At 42.7% G+C, this 19,918-nt stretch overlaps 2 protein-coding genes across 2 annotated transcripts; both read right to left on the bottom strand.

The window, feature by feature from the left end:
• Positions 1-217: 217 nt before the first annotated feature.
• Positions 218-3,286, bottom strand: LOC128361507 (forkhead box protein F2-like). The gene is made up of 2 exons (XM_053321995.1): positions 2,311-3,286; positions 218-390 (listed from the first exon to the last, which is right to left on the bottom strand). The coding sequence occupies exons 1-2, from the start codon at positions 3,284-3,286 to the stop codon at positions 218-220; spliced, it is 1,149 nt and encodes a 382-aa protein (XP_053177970.1).
• A 5,641-nt stretch (positions 3,287-8,927) lies between these two features.
• On the bottom strand, positions 8,928-9,824 carry foxq1b (forkhead box Q1b). The gene has a single exon (XM_053321997.1). The coding sequence runs from the start codon at positions 9,822-9,824 to the stop codon at positions 8,928-8,930; it is 897 nt and encodes a 298-aa protein (XP_053177972.1).
• Between the last annotated feature and the right edge of the window lie 10,094 nt (positions 9,825-19,918).

The raw sequence follows: 19,918 nt of genomic DNA, 5'->3' as shown, positions 1-19,918 counted from the left end.
ACGCGTGAAAGCAGCCACGACGATACATCCTGGTATAAATCCTTCAAAAGATAAAAAATAAGAAATGTCCACTTGTTTTTATTTCTTTTTTTTTCTTTCTTTCTTTTTTTCTCGTTTTTTTTTTTCAGTCTCATGTGGCGGAATCTACAGTTTCACTGTAACCGGCCACGGTGTGACAGGAGAGAGAGCGAGAGAGAGAGGGAGAGGGAGAGCGAGCTCACATCACGCAGGGTTTGATGTCCTGACAGACGCTCTGAGGATGATGATGATGGTGATGGTGATAGTAGGATCCGCCAGCCGAGGGGTGGAAAGAGGAGATGCCGTTAAAGTTCAACACAAAATCTTTCCTGTCGCACACGGAGGAATGGCTCTGATAACGCGGGATTCCCACTGCAAGAAGAGAGAGAGGGAGAGAGATAGAGAGAGAGAGAGAGAGAGAGAGAGGAGGGGGGGAGAGAAATTAAATATGCGCAAATAAACAGGTGGATACTTATTCAGAAGTGAGTCTAAAAATGTTCTCTTTTTAGCATCTTAAACCCAAATTTTCTGTTCAGTTATTCTACATGAAAACAGTATGACAGGTAAAGAGTTTATTTATATATAACAATATTACACATGTTGTAAATATCAATGTATTTTAAAAAAAATCAATAATCTCAGTTGTTTTTGAGATAAAGAAGTTTCATTAATAATTTCCAGAATAAGTAAAATAAATCCTGCAAAATATCCCAAAACTCGCCTGACCCTGTCACATAGGTTACTTTAAAATGAATTAAATTGACTGCTGAGGCCCTTCACATATTAATATGCGGTGAGGCCTACATAAATACATTTCTCTCTTATTATTATAAACCTCCAAAGCAGAAATAACTTATAATTTTTAATAGTTTTTGGACGTTTGCTTTCTTTACACCTTCCACTGACTCCTGCTTCTAATTAGTATTTCTTTCTTTTTTTTGTATTTTTTTAAAGGCATATCAATAAATCCAGATTTATAAGCAATAACAATAATGTGAGTAAAGAGTCAATTTTCCTCTGGAGATCACCAACGTTGCACGAATATTTAAATCAGAATCAGTGACCGTCATTTGTGTCTGTAAGTGAGCCTCTATTTCCAGAGACAGAAAAATAAATGGGGAGGCTGTGGCTTCGTTAAGGTCATAAGGACTCCAGATGTGACCGTGTTTTTCAGGGGGGGAAGACAGCAGGCTTTATCCTCCGGGCCACAGCTCGCTGCCCTGCGCCCGTTTTCACAGACAACACAAGCCCTCACTGACTGACAGTACTGTTACCAGCACCACACTGTAACAGTCCAACACATTTAACCTGCGCACAGGCTCAATTAAGACGCTGCGTAAAGTTTAACGAGGCCTTCCGTCTCTTGTGGATACGCGGTGGTTGAAATCCTCGCCGGTGTGGTCCGACCTGCACAGTCTTTGTTTGGTTAACCTCTGAGACCCCTTTTCGGGCTCCAGCATGGATTACTCGCCTCGGTGAAATCCCCAGACTTTTGTAAAGCCTCAAGAGTGTTATGTTAAAGTAAATGAGCGTGAACTGGCGATGTGAATTAAGAGCGCGATCAGAAAATTGCTGTTTTGCTTAATCTAGCATATTAATTAGGCGGAAGATCTGGTGCACAGTCTGATGCAGATGTGACTGAAAACATCCTGCAGACTCTGGATGAAACAGATTTAAATCACACATCAATAACCATTACAATCTGAATTATTTAGTGGCCTCAAAAATCATTTTGAAATCCTGGAACAGCTTAGGCCACTGAATGGGGCTTAGGTATAGGGTATTATGCAACCAAGTATGCAGTGCATTTACTTTATAATTCAATAAAGTGAGTAAAACACCTCTTAAAATAGTTTGTCACTGTAACATATTGAGGTTAGACTGAAATAATGAAGAAGGGAAATAGAATTAAACATTATAATTAAAACTGACTGAAGTGAAAATTATTTTTGCAAGTAGTCTCCGCACAAATATGTAAAGTCTCCTTTGCCACTTTTTATTTGGACGTCTAAATGACCATTACAATCCTGATTTTGAAGTTTAAATTATATTTATTAAATGTAGCATTTCATAATTGAATTTTCACTGCTTTTAAAACACATGAAAATTGTCACAGGCCTCTTTTTGCAAACAGAAACTATTATGTTGCATCACGTCTCAGGCCTTTATTGCAGACACGGTTGAGATGGTGTGATCATTATTATTATTATTACGTGTTCTGATTCATTTAGTTTTGTCATAATTTCCAAATATATTAGATAAAGTTCATCGCTGTAAAGTGAGTTTATGTACCTGATATGTCGGTAGAGTGGCTGTCCCTGCCGTTCTGGTGAAGGTAGCTCTGCTCCAGGGAGTAAGGCGACATGCCGGAGTGTAAACCAGAGGATGCGGGGCTGCTGGAGGCTAGAGACTGCTGTTTGATGTAGGGGGACCCGCCGGAGGACGCCCAGTGTGCGGATGTACTGGCGTACGGGGAGTGGCCGTCCAGCGCGCTGGCCATGGCTGGAGAGGACGGTACGGGGCTGCTGCTGCTGTCCGGTCCGTACTCCCCGTTGGCCGGCACGGGACAGCTCGCCATGTATGTGGATCCGGGGCTGGGAGACATGTGGGGTACGTGGTGGCCGCTGCTCAGCCCGTCGTATCCCCCGGCCATTGAATTGCTCATCATGTCCAAGTTGTAGCTGTTGCTGTGACAGGCGAGGGAGGCGGATGGAGCCTGGAAGTCAAAACTCTGTGGCAGAATGGAAGTGCCGAAGCCTATGCCGTTCATCATCCGATACATGGGCTTCAGAGCTTGACATTTTCTTCTAAAGCCTCTGGGTCTGCGACGAAACGAGCCCTCCTCGAACATGAACTCACTACCCGGATCGATGGTCCAGTAGTGGCCTTTCCCCGGCCTGCCCAGTCCTTTGGGCAGTTTGATGAAGCACTCGTTGAGCGAAAGATTATGCCGGACTGAGTTCTTCCAGCCCTGATATGAGCCCCTGAAGAATGGGAAGCGAGCCTGAAGGAACTGGTAAATCTCACTGAGTGTCAGCCGTTTGGTGGGGGAGCTCTGTATTGCCATAACGATGAGAGCAATGTAGGAGTACGGTGGCTTTTCCGGCCGTCGCAAACCGGAGCTCGTCTTCTTTCCTTTGGCGGCGGTGGACGAGCTTTCTGTGGCGGCTTGTGGGCTCAGCATGGCGGGGTGCAAGACGCCGGACGCCGGGCTGGATCTTAGAGGAGGCGGAGGGTCCAGCTGCTGCTGAGGGGTCTCGGTCGTCATGTCAGCTCTGACGTACGACTGGCGTAGAGAGGAGAGAGGGAGGGAGAAAAAGACGGGCCGTCAGATGTCTGAGCAGAGAAATAATGTCGGGATCCAGCGGTCAGTGTCCTTGCAAGTGAGCGTTACACCGCCAGTGGTCCTCAGTATCCCAGCGCAAAATGGAGAAAAATCTGTCTCCAGTTACGCACGACTCTCCCGTTACGCACGGTACTCCCTTGACGCATGTAGAACGCACGGCTGGTACGCACTGTCAGAGGAAGAGGAAGAGAGGAGTGGGGGGAGCTGGTTATCCACAAGCTGGAGACTGAGTGTCCAGGGCTTGAGCACGACACAGGGTCTCCACTGGGTGTCACAGCGGTGCTAAGTGGTGCTGTGTGGCACGCCGGGTGGCCATCGACCACTTTAATGATCCCTCAAGTGGAGGAAACGTGAAAACCCTCTCGACTTATTGCGCACAACAGCACAGCCAAACAAAGCTCGACCACCTATCATTTCATAAATCTTTCTTCCCTCTGCGAAAGCCCCCCCACCTCTTCTCCTCATCCTGCAAATCTCCCTGAAATCAGTGACGAATAGAGCCCCCACCAACCACCTCCCACCCCCTCTTCCCCCTCTCCTCCTCCACCCTCTTGCCAGATCTGGCGCAAGTCCACTTACCATTCTCAACAGCGTTAAAGCTCCCCATTCTCTCCTTTCCTCGTCTCCTTTCTTTCCCTCCCTCCCTCCCTCCTTCTCTCCCTCACTCCCACCTCTCTCCAGTTCGGACTACACGCAATTAAGCCATCTATCAAACCTCCCCCAGACATCCCAATCAACAGCGCCACACGCCAGCCGCACAAGTTAAAAAACGAGCCCCCCCCCCCTGCCCCCCTCCCCTCCTCCTCCATCCCCACTCCCCTCACTCCTGCATATATGAAGCTGTGATTTCAGCCCGATGTGCCACAGAACATATATTTTCCTGACACAAATAAACCAACACAATATGTGCAAAACGTCCAGCCTGCAATTGAAACCATGATTTCCCAAAACATTCACTTGGGGCCTATTTTACAGATAATACACAAAAACGCATCGTGGTCAAGCAATAAGAAGGAGAAAAAAAACGCGCCATTTTGCATTATTTGTATTATTTTGCTCATAATTTCCTCCCAAACGGGTCCAGAGGATAACAAAAACAAACTGTCGCGGTGCCGGACTGGGGCGAGGAGTGTGAGAGATGGAGAGGTGGTGGTCTTTGCCGTGCGTGTGTAAGCGGGGGGTTGCTCTGAGTAAATGACTTTGACATGAGTGGAAGCAGGCTTTTTCCATCAAGCGCGGCCCTGGATACCACACACAGCGAGCCAGTGTCAGCTTACCGCCCCGGGCCAGAGTTGGTCCCATGGGCCCCACGTTCATTAGAGAGAGAAAAGCGAAATTAGGCGAGCGGGCGTCGACAGTTTCCTCTCCTATGGAGACATCACACATAGATTTGTCCAACACGATGGAGTTATATATCCCATAAAGGTAATATCAACATCCGTGTTGCGACGGAGCTGAGATCATTGGGCTTTGAAGAAGAAAAAAAAAGCATCAAGTTTTCTGGATGTCCCACAGCTGAGAGCATGTTTGTCACGATTTCTTTTTGTAATGCTTTTTTATTTGTAATTTCTAATCATGCATTGGGAATATTTTCATGTAATATTCATTGCATCATCTCCTTCCCACAGGCCCTGCATGACGATGTTTTTAGGAGATAAAATAAACAACAACACCATCAGTAAAAACTCCACAGCCTTCAGAAAATATTTGCTTTTTTTTTTTTTTTTTTTGTACATTTCATTTCACACACACTCAAACTGTGTCCGTGCACGTGTTTACCGACAGTCTTTTTAAGTTTAGATATAGCCTGGAGGACTTTCCAAACAATAACCAGCAACAATAACCTTTGCACTTTGCACAACAAAGGATGTGCGGATAAAATCATTTTCCAGCATGACACACAGAGCAGTTTGGAGGACCTTAACGGCCCCAGAAATTTCCTGCGACATCAAAACTTATGACCCCCACCGAGATCAGGATGCCTTGGCTTGCAGAGGGAATCTTTGTTCTGGGAGTGCTTTGAAGACTGCGCTCTGGCCGGTTTTACGCACAGAGATTATACGAGCTCCTAATTTAGCCTCGTTGAGATATCAAGTGATCAGCGGACGCCACGAAAGCTATTCAGAGGTGTTTTTGATGGAAAAAGTTCGTCTGTAATATATAGTCACTGCTGGAGGCCCATATGAGCCTATTGTCGACATAATAAGAGCTTTTGTTTGTTTTCATGTTTAGGTGAAGATATGTTGTTTATTTCTCAGAAATTATTACGTAGATAAGAGTTTGAAAAAATGTTTATAGGCCTGTCTGACCTCAGGTAACCCATTATAGGCCATTTCTGAAATTAAATGTTAGGGCCTTACAATTATAATTTATACAAGTGATGCATATGAAATAATAAAGAATATTAGAATCATATATTATTTCACTAAAAACACACATGAACAAATATTTAGAAACAAATTTTCACCCAAAATAATTAACAAACATATTGTTTTATATAGCTATAATAATAGGCCCGTTTTTATAGTTCAGTTTTCTATTGCCCCATTCTACTAAACAGGCTCGTAACAAACAAAAATCATCAATTAAAACAACAGAAAAATATTGAGTTCAGATCCTGTAATCAAATTTTTTTTGGCTGCTCGGGTTTGTTCCTGGCCCGCGTTTCCTGTGGCGGTGCCGGCAGCTTTGGAGCTGCCTCCTCGGGACTGTGGGAGGTCAGGCGCGGTTCAGTCTGCCGGAGTGACACACTGTTTGGACTTCATAACATTGTGCTTGCCTTATAGTCTGGTTTCATAACACGGTGGGCCTTATTCGTAGCCAGTCAGCCTTGCAGCAGGAGCAGCAGCAGCAGACCCGAGTTCCTGCACAACCTGTGTAAAGTGGACCTGGTCTAGAGAGGCTGAAGTCAATAAAGTGAAGACTGTTTACAACTATGAAGGATGCGCGTCATGACAAAAAAAAAAAAAGAAGGATGTTAATGTTTGTAGGGACAGTCGGAGAATTGGAGCCACGTGACCAGGGCCAACAGACAGGTGTGCTGTTCCGGTGTTTCACCTGCAGGTTGCAGCATTGTCCCTGAAAACAGGAGCGAGTCTCACCTGTCACCTGTCAGCGCGCGCATAGCTCCACCGGCCTGCTGCTGGTTGAAATACACAGAGACTGAGTCTGTATGATGAACAGCATGAGCATATGAACCGCACTGCACCAACTCACTATACAAGCCCGGTTATCATCAGAGTATTCTCAAAGCCGGATCAAATGTCCATATTTCAATGTGTACCTCGAGATGACTGCAGTATGAGAACATGCCTCTATTTATTTTTGCAGTCCCCCCCCCCTCCTCATGCTTTACAGTCGAAATGAGTCTCACTGCATCAGATGAGTTCATGTTCAAAACTAAAATAGATTACCTGAATTATCCAGTTTCTCTTTATTTGTTTAAACCAGAGAATTAAAAGTATTTCCATCGATTTCCTTTTAATAATCAATCATCTTAATTGTGTTCTTATTTGTGGCATCATTTTTTATAAGAGCAGGTTTTGGTTTTGAAATGATTCACCTTGTCTTTAAGATTGCATTAAAATGAAGCATATTATTATTATTTAAACAGAAAGTATAATTTTGAAGCTGAACGTTTCTTTCAGCATATTTGATTTAATTAAAGGCTCCATGACTAATTTGAATCTTGTAAATGTGTCAATCTGAATGAGCTTTTATTTCAACCCTCTTTCTTTTTTCTTTTTTTTTTTAGATCATCACTGGACCACGGTTTTTTGGGGTTGGGGTCTGTTTCAGGACCGCGGAGAGCAACTGAAACCTTATCCGGACACGAACAGTAAACAAGCTGCAGGTCCGTGTGTGTGTATTTCTGCAGATTGTATGATTGTATTTCATATGCGTGATCTGGTTCTGTTTCATTAACTCATAATAATGCTGATGAAACAACTGACTCTTTTTTTATAAAACATATGTAAGTATCAGAAAACCTTTTTTGGGGGATGAGATGGGGGAGCACTGCGGACCCATTTAACACCCCATCTTTATCCATTATTTATCTCCAGTTTATTATTATTTGACAAACAGCTGTGTGTTGATCACTACGTTAACTTGAGCACATCACTGACTCATTATAACATTGTTATTTGGTCATCTGGCATTATGGGGGCTCATTTATATTGTTGTATTAACACAATCTGGATCAATAAACAGCAAATGTAATAATATAGGCCTCATGTTTCTGAAATCACTATAATAATAATAGCCTAATGTAATAATGACAATAATATTAATACTACTAATCATATTAATAATAACATATTAGCTTTTTTAAAATAATTCACCTTTATTGTTTGATTATAAGTTTTAATCACATTTCTCTGGTTGTTCTGAACTCCAAATAATCAATAGACAAGTACGATTTTAACAGGCTGCTATTTGAAGAGGTCAAAACACTTTAATTGTGAAACAGGTCACAATATTTATACTAAAATTCAGACTGCAGGTGTAACTTGAGTCTTTTGTCTTATTCGTGTACCTCCAGGAGAAAAGGTTGTGCTAGAAACCTCTGATGTAATAGGCTGCTATTTGCCGGTAATCATATATTTGATTGTCAGTAATTAGTTTACAAGAAGTCCTATTAAAAGACAATGTGTTGGTTTCATTTTATAACTAGGATTTGTCTAATAAACCCTAATGTAGCCTATATGTAAGGGTTCATTTTAAAAAGATTATAAGACTTACAATCCACCTTTCCCCCTTTCTTTGTAGTGAAATCTACCCCAGGCCCATATTATGTGTCTCTGCTCTGAACAGGTGTAAGGCCCAGTCACTTCCGCCCACATCACCACTGATGTATTCACCACCTGCTTCCGATCAGCTCTAATTAAAAACTCAGTGAACATTTGGTCCCATTGTTTCACGTTTTTTATTCATAAAAAAATAGGCATGCATGAGTCAATCTTAGGAAAACATCGGGGGGGGGGGGGGGGGGGGGCATTTCCATGCGTTTCTAGTGCAGCCACGTGATTCTCACCGTAGCTCAGTCAATATTTTTTTATTTATTTACAACAATATTTTATACAGCAGGTCATACAAAACATGAAAATATAAATAGATTAATAGTTTTACGTTTCAACATGGCACTTGGTTGCCGTCATACAGTAGAAATGGCCAATGAACCAAGATATGAATGCAAACACTCTCTAAACATCCCTTACACACACACACACACACACACATACATACACACACACACAAATACACACACACACACACACACACACACACACACACACACACACACACACACACACACACACATACTTATACAGTGGAATGTCCTGCGATAACAGCAACTATTTGCTTAGTCACCACACAGTTAAAATCTATAATGACAACACGCCATGTTTGTTTTTTTTCACTGCAAAATGACTTACAGTAGTCATGATGAGAGAGACAGAGTCACACACATAGAACAGCTAAAGCACTGAAAGCTAAGAGCGCCCACAAAAGTGCACATCATGGGTCAAAACATACAAGTCTGACAGCAGTCCGCAGTGCTTTATGACAGCAGAGAGTCTATGTGGAAACCATGCCCCTTATTGGGCATCTTGAGTGCGTGGGGGGCAGCCTCGGGTACGACCATGCCCGGTGCTGTGTGCTGGAGGTATGTGAGTGCATCCCTGCTGGGCTCTATGCTGCTGTAGCCCGCCTCTGACAGGTAGCTGTGCTGTGCAGGATAGTTCAGAGTATAAGGGAGTAAGTGGGCCCCTGGTGACCAGTAGAGCCTTGGACCGTGGGTTTCTGCATCCACGTGCATGTCCTCCCTCCGTTTGAAGGGCTTGCTGAGGATGCTGTCGATGGCGAAGGAGCTGGAGAACTTGGCCCCCACCCTCTCCTCCGGGGCGGGTAGGCGGGTGTCCTCGCTGAGGATGTCCGGGCTCTCCTGCTCCTTGGAGGGCCTCTTGGCGATGCGCTTCCTCCTGCGGCGGAACACTCCGTCTGCGAAGGTGTACTCGCTGTGCGGGTTGAGCATCCAGTAGTTGTCCTTGCCCCAGGGCCTGGACGGGTCCCGCAGCACTTTGAGGAAGCAGTCGTTGAGTGACAGGTTGTGGCGCACCGAGTTCCTCCAGCCGGTGTAGCTGCCACGGAAGAACGGGAACTTCTTCATCAGGTAGTCGTTAATCTCTGCCAGGGTGAGCCGGCCGCTGCTGGACTCCCGGATGGCCATGGCGATGAGGGCGATGTAGGAGTAAGGAGGTTTTGGCCTGCGGGTGTAGGGCTTCCCCTTGCTGCCGTCGCCGCCTTGAATGACAGGTGCCGGGCTGTTGGCAACGCAGTCCCCGTCAGACCCCAGCTCGTCCCCGGACAGAGGAGAGGGCACTCCCCCCTCTGCGTCCATGCACAACTCCATCGGCTTCTGCACGAAGTGGTGCGCGGAGAAAACTTCAAGTTTCATTTTCCCAAAAAGAATAAAAGCAGGTCTCTTCTGTGTTCTCTTTCCAGCTGTAAGCGTGTCTCCTCTGTTAGAGTCTTGTCTCTCAGCTGAGCAGCAGAGCAGGTGTCGGAGTCCTGACAGAAGAAATATCTGTGTGTTTGTGTAAAGGCTCGTCTGAAGCGCTGGAGGCACCCTGAGCCTCAGTCTGGAGCAGCAGAAACACAGATCTGTCTCCGGAGACACGCTTGTCTTGCTATAATATAATGCCTCGGCTAGGGACGGCCCACGGGCGGGGTTTCCAGCGCGAATCCATTGAAACGATTGAGTGATATAACTATATGTATGTTTACAATTGGACGCTACCGTGCCACGCCAGTGACGGAAAAAAACACACACACACACACACACACACACACAGAGGGAGGGGAGGGGGGAGGGGGGGGAGTGAGGTGAGAGAGGGCAGGTATGAAAAATACTTAGTCTGAAGCCAAGTCTGTCTATATCTGTCTGTCTATCTCAAACTCTTTTTTTTTCTTTAAGTGTTTGAAGTTACATGATCAGTTAATCACACTGTGACGATGAAAGACACACAAGCATTTGCACATCAACTATTCCCCGCTGTTACCTGCACTTTTGGTGACATAAGATTTGCTCCTTTTTTTACAAATTTTAGCCAATTTTTACTTAAAAATTAGCAACACGTGCAGGTTTATTACCATCGTCATTTAAGTCTGGATTCTAGAGATTAAATGCATTTTTTATTACTAATAGTCATCTCAGTCCCGTTTATTCATTTCTTTACTCGGACTGCGGTAATCTAAAGTGAAAGAGCCAATGATATTTCATATACATATGGAAACGCACTTTTTTTTTGCTGACAGGGGTTATGCTGAGGTACATTAGACAGAAATGACACAGAACAGACAGAAAGGAGACCGTACAATAAAAAAGAGAAAGCGATAAAACTGTCTCTCTCTGCCGTTCACCTCTACCTGTAACTCCGGTGGAACGGGGAAGTAACACACACACACACACACACACACACACACACATATACGCAAAACTTAAATTAAAGACCGGTTCCAAGAGTTCAAGAGTTAACGTACAATGCATGATATGTAAGCTGTCAGGTTTAAGCGAAAGGGTTGCCTGGAATTAAATAAAAAGAAAAACAACGGAGATTGCACGAGAGGGTGGGTCATGTAAAGTTCACGGGACCATTGCACCTGCATGCAAAAGAAACACCGGAGTGACACAAGAAGCCTTCAATGGAAAACAAGCGATTCACCCTGCATTTGAACTGGTGATGCAAGCTTAAAGGAAGGCAGTCTCTGTTTGTCTCAATACTTGTGTGAATGTGTCTGTATTGGGGGAATCCCAGTGACCTTGCAACTGTAGCTAAATTGGGTTTATTATAAGTAGTTTGTATTAGATTATATGTTGAGTTTAGTTTGTTGTTTCATTGGTTTTAAAAAGTTGAATCCAAAGCACAATCTTAAGATTTTTGCATATAGTAACCGACATGACATGTTTGTACAAATGAGTAAATCAATCAGGCTTAAACCATAAACCTCTGCTTAACTCTATAGTCAGTCTAAATCTCACAATGTTTAAGGACAGGCAGAAGATTATGAGCCCCCCTCTTCCTCACCCAGTACACATAATACATAATCCAGTTTATTAGGTAGCCAACTTCCCTCTAGTCCTCCTGATCAGTATTTATAGTACTGTAACACTACTGTATTGACATCAAAATGCCCAAAAATGATAAAATAGTTAAGCAAAAATAGGAACTTTTGAATTTTGCTATGTAGGGTTAAAGGATATGGTTACCGATCGATTATGTGTGTAATCAAAACCTGATATATCGATTTCTTTGTGCTGTTGTTGTCTAAAATCTATTCAAAGCACATCAGTGAGCCACAAAGATGATAGACAGGTTCGTTTGTTAGTGAAAAAGCTCCAAACATGAATATCTGCAATCACATTTTCAGTCTCTGGACAGTAGTTCTGTGTAAAGCTGAGATCTCAACATGTGCAGGTTCAGTTTACAGCTTTTCGTGCTCCATATCATAACTTATTAACTTTGAAGAGGTTGTGATATGCAGTACAAGAAGCTAGCAAAGTTCTGTAAATGAATCCATGTTCCTGTTTATACGCAGTGGCATTTCCTTTACACAGAACTACTCTCCGAAGACAGTAAAAGTGTATAAAATCAGGTTAATTACTGACATTATATGACTTAATGGGGGTTGCTAGCATGTCAGGTCGGTCCACACGTAACCACTTAAATATTAACCTCACTTAAGTTTTGACAATTTTCAACAAGTACGTTTAAACTCAACTCAAACTAAATAAATTAAATGACGGTGAAAACTAAAAATTAGAAGAAATAAGTACATATGTGCTTAATATATTTGTTAAAATTGACAAAAATGCACACAGACGCCACCTGCTGGGGGAAAAAAAAGTTTAATACAGTTATCGATTCAGAGAGAAGCGATAATCAAACTACTATGATCAGGAATCAACAGACAAACATTCATGACCAACATTGTTTTTAACCCTCCTCAGGTCAAGGAAGGACAGGAGGAAGGAAGGAAGGAAAGGAGGAAAAGAGGGATGGAGGGACGGCGGAAGGAAGGAAGGAGAGAAGGAAAGGAGGAAGGAAGGAAGGAAGGGAGTAAGGAGGGAGGAAGGAAGGAAAGGAGGAAAAGAGGGAAGGAGGGAAGGAAAGGAGGGAGGGAGGAAAGGAGGAAGGAAGGAAGGAAGGAAAGAAGGAAGGAAAGGAGGAAAAGAGGGAGGAAGGAAGGAAGGAAGGAGTAAGGAGGAAAAGAGGGATGGAGGAAGGAAGGAAGGAAGAAAGGAAGGGAGGGAGGGAGGGAGGGCGGGAGGGAGGGAGGAAAGAAGGAAGGAAAGGAGTAAGGAGGAAAAGAGGGATGGAGGAAGGAAGGAAGGAAGGAAAGGAGGGGGGAAGGAAGGAAGGAAGTATGGAAGGAGGAGGGAGCAAAGAAAGAGGGAAGGAGGGGAACAACGAAGGAAAAATTAAAGAAAGAGGAAGGAAGGAAGGAAGGAAGGAAGGAAGGAAAGAAGGAAAGAAGGAACAGTCAAAAGCGAGATGGGGTCAATTTGACCTGTGAGGACGACAGGAGGGTCACAGCTTGGTGCCAACATCATTTTGATATTCACTCATTAATCAACACTTCATCAGTTATGTCTGCAGGTATTAGTTAATAAATCAATGTATAGTGACATCATCGACTACTTAAACAGGTTTTAAGTAAACTCAATCCTTTAACGCAAATATGTTTGTCCCACTAACTCTTCTCCTGTCAACACCTTTCAGCCGCGACGATAATGTGTTGGAGACGCTGGAGAGTTAACATGAGTTATGAGCTTGGCCTCAGGCTAGTGATAATCATTAAACTGTCTTCTCCGGCACTCCTCCTCCTACTGTCAGCTGCTCGGACTTGAGAGCCAGGACCTGAGAGTTAACTGTAGGTTCACCTCGGCGCCTTGTGTACTCATATGCTCTCATATTCATATGTATGTGCAACAACAACAACACCACCAAGGTCCTTATGAAAAGATTTGTAGTGATCCTGTTACACACATTTTGGGAATGATGTAAAACAGAAACCACATAAAGGGAGGATAGCTTCATAATGATACCATGGGATATAAAATAAGATCAAAACTAAGTGCTGCCTACCAGTCTGCTCCTGACACTACATCAGTTTGGCACCCTGAGCGGTTTGTACGGTCTCCATGTTTAAATTTTATCACCTAATTACCCCCTCGGCAGTGTACGACAGGCATGATTGAAGATCTTATAGTACCCAGAGCTGCTTGTGAATGTGTGAAAGCCACAAAACTCAAGGGGTAGGTTAATAGCTGCATGTGTACATGTACTTGAAGCCCTTTGTGTGCCTTTCCAGTTCCAGTCGTGTCAGTAAAAGGCCTGATGGTGACTCGTTCTTTGATACAAGCACATTTTATTTTATTTATTTTTTTGTTCCACTTATTTTTTATTGATTTTAAGATTAATACACAGAAACAAGGTATAAACTTTTTCTTCACATCTAAACACCAAAGGAAAAAAAACAACAACAAAAACCCCAAACCAATAACCAAGAATAAATTAGAAAATAAAATAAAATAAATAAATAAATAAATAATAATAATAATAATAATAATAATAATAATAATAATAATAATAATAATAATAATAATAAAATAAATAATAATAATAATAATATAATAAAATAAATTAAAATATAATAATAAAAAATAAGTAAATAAATCAAATAAAAAATTATGAAATAAAATTAATAAAAATAATAATAAGAAAAATAAGAAAATAAATAAATCAAATAAAAAAATAATAATAAAAAAATAAGTAAATAAATAAATGATTTTTTTTAAAAAGAAAAAAGAAAGAAATATAAAGAAAAGAAAAGAAAAAGTGGATAAACAACAAAAACAAACAAGCACATTTTAATCTGATGAGTTACATAACAAACTGACCAGTTTAAGCTGAACCCATTACCTTCAAATGACATTTAGTGGCTACTGCATGTGCATGTGCATTTACATTTACGCCCACTTAAACTTACTACCATGTTTCACTGCATCATTATCTGAATCTATCAGTTTCCTGTAGACTTTCTGTTAAGGCACATTCTGACTTGGGTGTGGGTGAAATCAGTATTTTTCATGTGTGAATGTATATCTGGGACAGTCAATCTAAGATGTTCTGATTGGGAAAGAAAAATGTGCAGCAAAGTTCATTGTTACACTTGGAAAGGGATCTCAGCTCCAAGAGGTCCATCTTCTTTCTGGAGCTTTGAACCACATCACATGGATTTCATCAGCGGGTGGAGTTAGTTAGTTAGTTAGTTGTCATGGCGATGGAGCTGTTGACTAGGTGAGCTATACACTATATAAAAGTTAAATTAATATCTTTAAATGTTGTGGGGGTTGAAATCTTAAATGCACCATGTCAACAAGATCCATCTCCACGACAACTAAGCCAGATCGGTCGTGCTGATGAAGACGGTGTGATTTGGTTGAGCGGGTTAGTGATGTTTGACTCGAGATTGTTGGCAACCAAAACAAACAAACAAACAAAAAATACATTTTTAACTACTGAATGTAAACTTGTAAACGCATGATTGCTAAAGCCTCCAAATCCCCTGACTAACCGCTGATGATGCTGCTGCTACTCTACTATCGGCAGGACAAAGACACTCTCTCTGTGCTGCTGTTTCACGTTTTATGAAGCTAAGATTTGACTATAGGGAAAGACTGACTCCTGTTTCTGGAATGAGATAAACGATGAGGCTTTGTCTTTAGTGTCAAAGTCAGACATTGTGTCCACCACACCACACCACACTGACCTCTTCCCTTTTTCAGGCAATACGAATGCATCACATCACACTAATGCTGTGCTACTCAATGTAAACACAGATCATTAACCTTTTTATCAGATGTGACATGATGTACTTTCCTGTAAACTGACGGCCAACCGCTTACCGTAAGTAAAAGAACACAGGTACATTATAAAATCTGACATTTAGAGTCCTGATATCAGTCACACGTCCTCTAATCAGATTTAGACTCTGGAAATGGCTTTCTTCTCTCACTGGGATGCTACTACGGCAGCTGGAGAGTTGAAACCAAAAATGTTTTTGTTGAAACTCAGGAGGACGACCGCTGTGAGCCTAAAAACCAGAGCCGAAAAAAGTAGCAGTATGTATGCTATCATTATCACGGCTGCTGTGTAACACTGTCTGACAAGGCACAAAGAGAATTTTACACTGCTTGGCTGGTGGTAGGTCTCCCTGTGTGTATTTATTTTTTTGTAGAAGTGTGATGAGGCTGTATTTGATTTCAGGTACTCTGCCAAGACAGTTACACACACCTGTGCTGAAGTGATTTGGTGTGAAAAGGCAGCACACCTGTTTTTTAGTTTTTAGCTTCCACTTGGCAATTTGAAATCAGAAGTGGAAAAGCAAATTTCCCCCTGAGGATCAATACCATATCATATTATCATTTCTCTCCAGATATTTGGATTAAGGCTTAAAAGAAGGTCACATCATTTGAGAAGGTCGGGATCATATTTTACCTTAACGCTGTAATAAAAGAAGATATACAATTATGCTATTTAACCTCTTTGATTGCCAGGTCAACAAGGTCAGAAGAAGTGAACCCTTCCCCTTCAATAGACTAGAGAAACACATCATACTTATATAACCTGTTAACGTCTGTCTCCTAAAATTGGCACCTTGTTTTTTTTAGCTCACCTATTGAGATTTAAAGTGTCTCCTTTGAGCTGGAGAAATCTCTTTTAAGTGCTGACATGAGTGGAATTCCAGTAATGTAAATTCATCGGGTGAATCCTTTGCTGCTCCAAAAATAGCCCCACCTCTGCGGCGGTCTGCGCTCACACGCTAACCCTTGTCTGCATGACTTCTTACCTGTATCTCATCTTTGTTTTTCTTTCTTCTCTGTGAGTGAAGGGTGTCCAGCCCCTATGTCTTTGTATAAACAAAGTATGGACTGTGTGTGTGAGCGGGGCAGGGAGCAGCAGCGGCAACAAGAGGCGCTGCGTAGCTGAGATTCTCCAGATTCCCCGGCAAGCAGATCTAGTCTCTGACAGAGGCCGCTGATAGTTGACATGCTTCATTGGGGCGCACGGATAGGTACCGCAAATGTGTCTGCTTCACAGCCAACCTAAAAAGTCAGACATTCCACATCAATTCCACTCATTCTTGCACTCAACACAGTGGGCATCTGTGCAAAGGGTTTGTGTGTACGGGGGTGTGTAGCCCGTCTGCCGCTGTGCGTCTGCTCAGGTGTGGGTGTGAAAGTGTGAGATTGAGCATGCAGCGAAATGGAACAGTAAGATGCATGCATTCCGTCTAGTTTATTCTTTGAACAGTGATTACTGTAATTACCCAACAATGCGGCCCTCTAAACATTTGCTGCCTGCTTTGTTGCGCTTCTGTAGATTCATACCTTTGTGTTTTGGAAGATAAATGGCAGGGGGGCACCCAGTCCGTATAATCAGAGGCACACCTGAGCACTAATGGCAACGCACAAAAAGTTCCCACGAAGCAGTTTTGGTACATTAAACAAGAACTTTCCATGTTGACTGAACTTATAGGTAACCTTTGTTTGTAGCTTTAACGACTAATGGTTGGATACCTGATACGCACACATACACAAATACAGTACATGCAGTGACTCACAAAGTTTTTATAAGTGTGGTTTGATGTGCGTAAATCTTTGCTGCTTCTGTGTCAGCGATTAATAAATGAAATCTGATAAAAATGGAGCAGCATATCCTGCAGTCAGTTGGCAGCCTCACGTTGCTATTTTGGGTTCTCCTGCATTCTTACCTGAGGTGCTCACACCCTGCCAGACCAAAAGAGAGAAAAAAAATAGATACATAAATAAACGAAGCCAACAAGGGTGTAATTAAAGTAATTAAGGAAAGAGGTGAAGTACAGGTGAAGCAAAGGTGAAAGGCAGCCTGGCACTGCCAGGGCCTACATCTCACATGCAAAGGTAGTGATGTCATCCTGCCCCCCCCCCACTTCATTGTCTCTATACATGCAATATATTTTTACTGTTGTAGTGAGTAATTGTGATTCAGAGGGGGGGTGTTGATGATCTCAGCCCCTTCTGCTCTGCACATGTTTAAAACACTTCTTAAACCAGGTTTGAACTCTTGCAGCACCCATACTTCCATACCTCAGGTTTACCCCTAACACCAGAGGGGCCTGCAGGTTTTCAAAGTGTGGTGTTGTTACAAGTGCAAAGTCTTGTTTTCAAATGCATGACCTTTTTGTCACCCCAAGTGCAGCACTGGTTGGTGCGGTCACCCAAATACTTCTCTGGTTAGTTAAGTAGAGCTCTGGTTGATTCAGACGCCCTTCTAGACTCAAAGTGACCCCAAGATTTCCTCTAGTCTGCCCAAGTGTTCCCTATGTAACCCAAAAGCCCCCCCGTGGTTAGCTGCTGGGTCTGACTGGCCCTAAAAGAGCCTCTCTGATTAATCCAAGGGCCCTTTTTATTGGCATAAGAGCTCCGCTGGTCCCCAAGTTTCCCTTTGGTCAGTCTAAGCACAGTTCTTGTTGCTGCAAGTGCACATCTGACCTGCCCAAATACCCCCCCTGGTCAATTGAAATGCCCCTCTTATTGGCCTAAATCCACCTCTGATATAACCAATTCTCTAATTCAGCATGTACAGTATATCTGAGTAAACATGAACCAATGTGCGTACTGTATGAATACCTAACTTTTATCTTTTAAAAGTCTACATCATCACCTGAACACCTCCACTGCCTTTAAACAGACTTCCTATCAGATGGTGGTCTGCAATCTACAGGAACTCAAAACACGACCCCATCCAGGCAGAACAGACCAGACCAGATCGCGCGCCCTCCCACCCCCCCACACCCCCACCCCACCTCTTAATCCCGCCTGTTACTGTTACTGCATGCCTGTCAATGAACCTCAGCCATGCGGGCAACACAGACTCGAGATCCTGCTCCTATCTGCTCCTATCGTCCATTTCAACTCTTCACACGCTAGACTCCCCCTCGCATGCCATGCTGGGAGGCGTGGAGGGAGTTTGGGTGGGATGGAGAGGAGGGGAGGGGGGGGGGGGGGGGGGGGACGGGGGGATAAAGAAGAAAAAGGAGCAATGATTGATCTCAGCCATAGACACCTCACTTTATCGCTGCAGCTGATACGACCTCCATTCAGCAGTGCTGTAGGCTGTTTTTTGTGTTAGCATAAACACAGGGCCAAATCAGTACCTGTGCTGTACTGTTTACCTGGCAGCCGTTCAGCCCTTTTCTGTCTAAACTTGAAATAGGATCCAAACACTCTACTCACGCATAGTGGTTTGCACGAGATGCTTCGCCTGCCTCTCAACCTACCGCGGGGCTCCGTAGTGCTATTTTTGCACCATCTGAACCTTAACCGCCCCTCTTATTTCTTTGATTGAGAGGTGGAACATCTAGCTTAAGGGCTTTAACTGCAAACATAGCACTGATTTTGAGCAGTTACCAAGGAATTATCCTACAGACAACCTCAACAAACACCTCACTGATTGATAACATTACTCTGTGGGTTATATTTAACCCTTTTCGCTCTCCAGTGAGAATTAAGAGTTGTTAAAATGACGATCAAAGGCAATTTTTTTAATCACTTTAATATATGATGCAGTGCATGGAAAAAAGGCTGTACATTTTAATTAATTATTTTTTTTTCCCATTTCCAATTTTTAATACAAGTTTTGGGGGTGGGGGCATTTAAAAAGTCAGCAGTGAAATTGAAAAAAGTGACAGTAAAAGAGAAATCCTGATCATCAATGAAGGAGAAGTGGAGACTATTGTAATTAAATATAGCCCTCTTTTATACTGTTTTCTTTTCTGGCATTTTTTTTTTTGGTTATCAAATGTTATTAATCCACTTTCAATTGAAGTCTTTTATGTGTGATTCTGATGTTGTTCAGTTGCTATGAAACATATCTATTGCCACATATAAGGAAATGATAAGAGTTCAATCTAGATTATAACTTATAAATATATTATCTATCACATTTCTGTCTGCATATCAGTGAAAAGTTGAGAAACTAAAGTCTGATCTTTGTTTCCTAATGTTAACTTTAATGTACCAGTTTTTAAGAAATAGGGATTTTTTTTTCTTCCATTTTTGTAGACTTTACACGGCTCATTGCAAGAGTAATTAGAAACCTGGGTTCCTACTGTTTGTAGAGAGAGCTATTAGATATTGATCTGGTGATAATTCGTAAATGAATATCATTAAGGATCGGAAGTTTGATTGGGGGGTGGGGGGAGGAGGAGGAGGGGGGGGTCCTAATCTCCTCCAGCTGGCCGTTTAGGTTGTAATGTGTCCTGCCTCCGCTTCAGCATTGATCCACCGGAGCAAACAGCAGCTGCCTGGCTGCACAGCAACCCCCCCCCACCCCCTCCCCACCATCACCCATCTGATGTTAACCCTATCCGATAATATTAACCCTCTGGAGTCCAGGTTCATGTTGCTCAGCTGATTTTTTTTTTATATGCATTCATTTTTTA

The sequence above is a fragment of the Scomber japonicus genome, chromosome 7, assembly GCF_027409825.1.
Source record: "Scomber japonicus isolate fScoJap1 chromosome 7, fScoJap1.pri, whole genome shotgun sequence".
Classification (NCBI taxonomy): Eukaryota; Metazoa; Chordata; class Actinopteri; order Scombriformes; family Scombridae; genus Scomber; species Scomber japonicus.
This window is presented reverse-complemented; position numbering and strand designations above follow the sequence as displayed.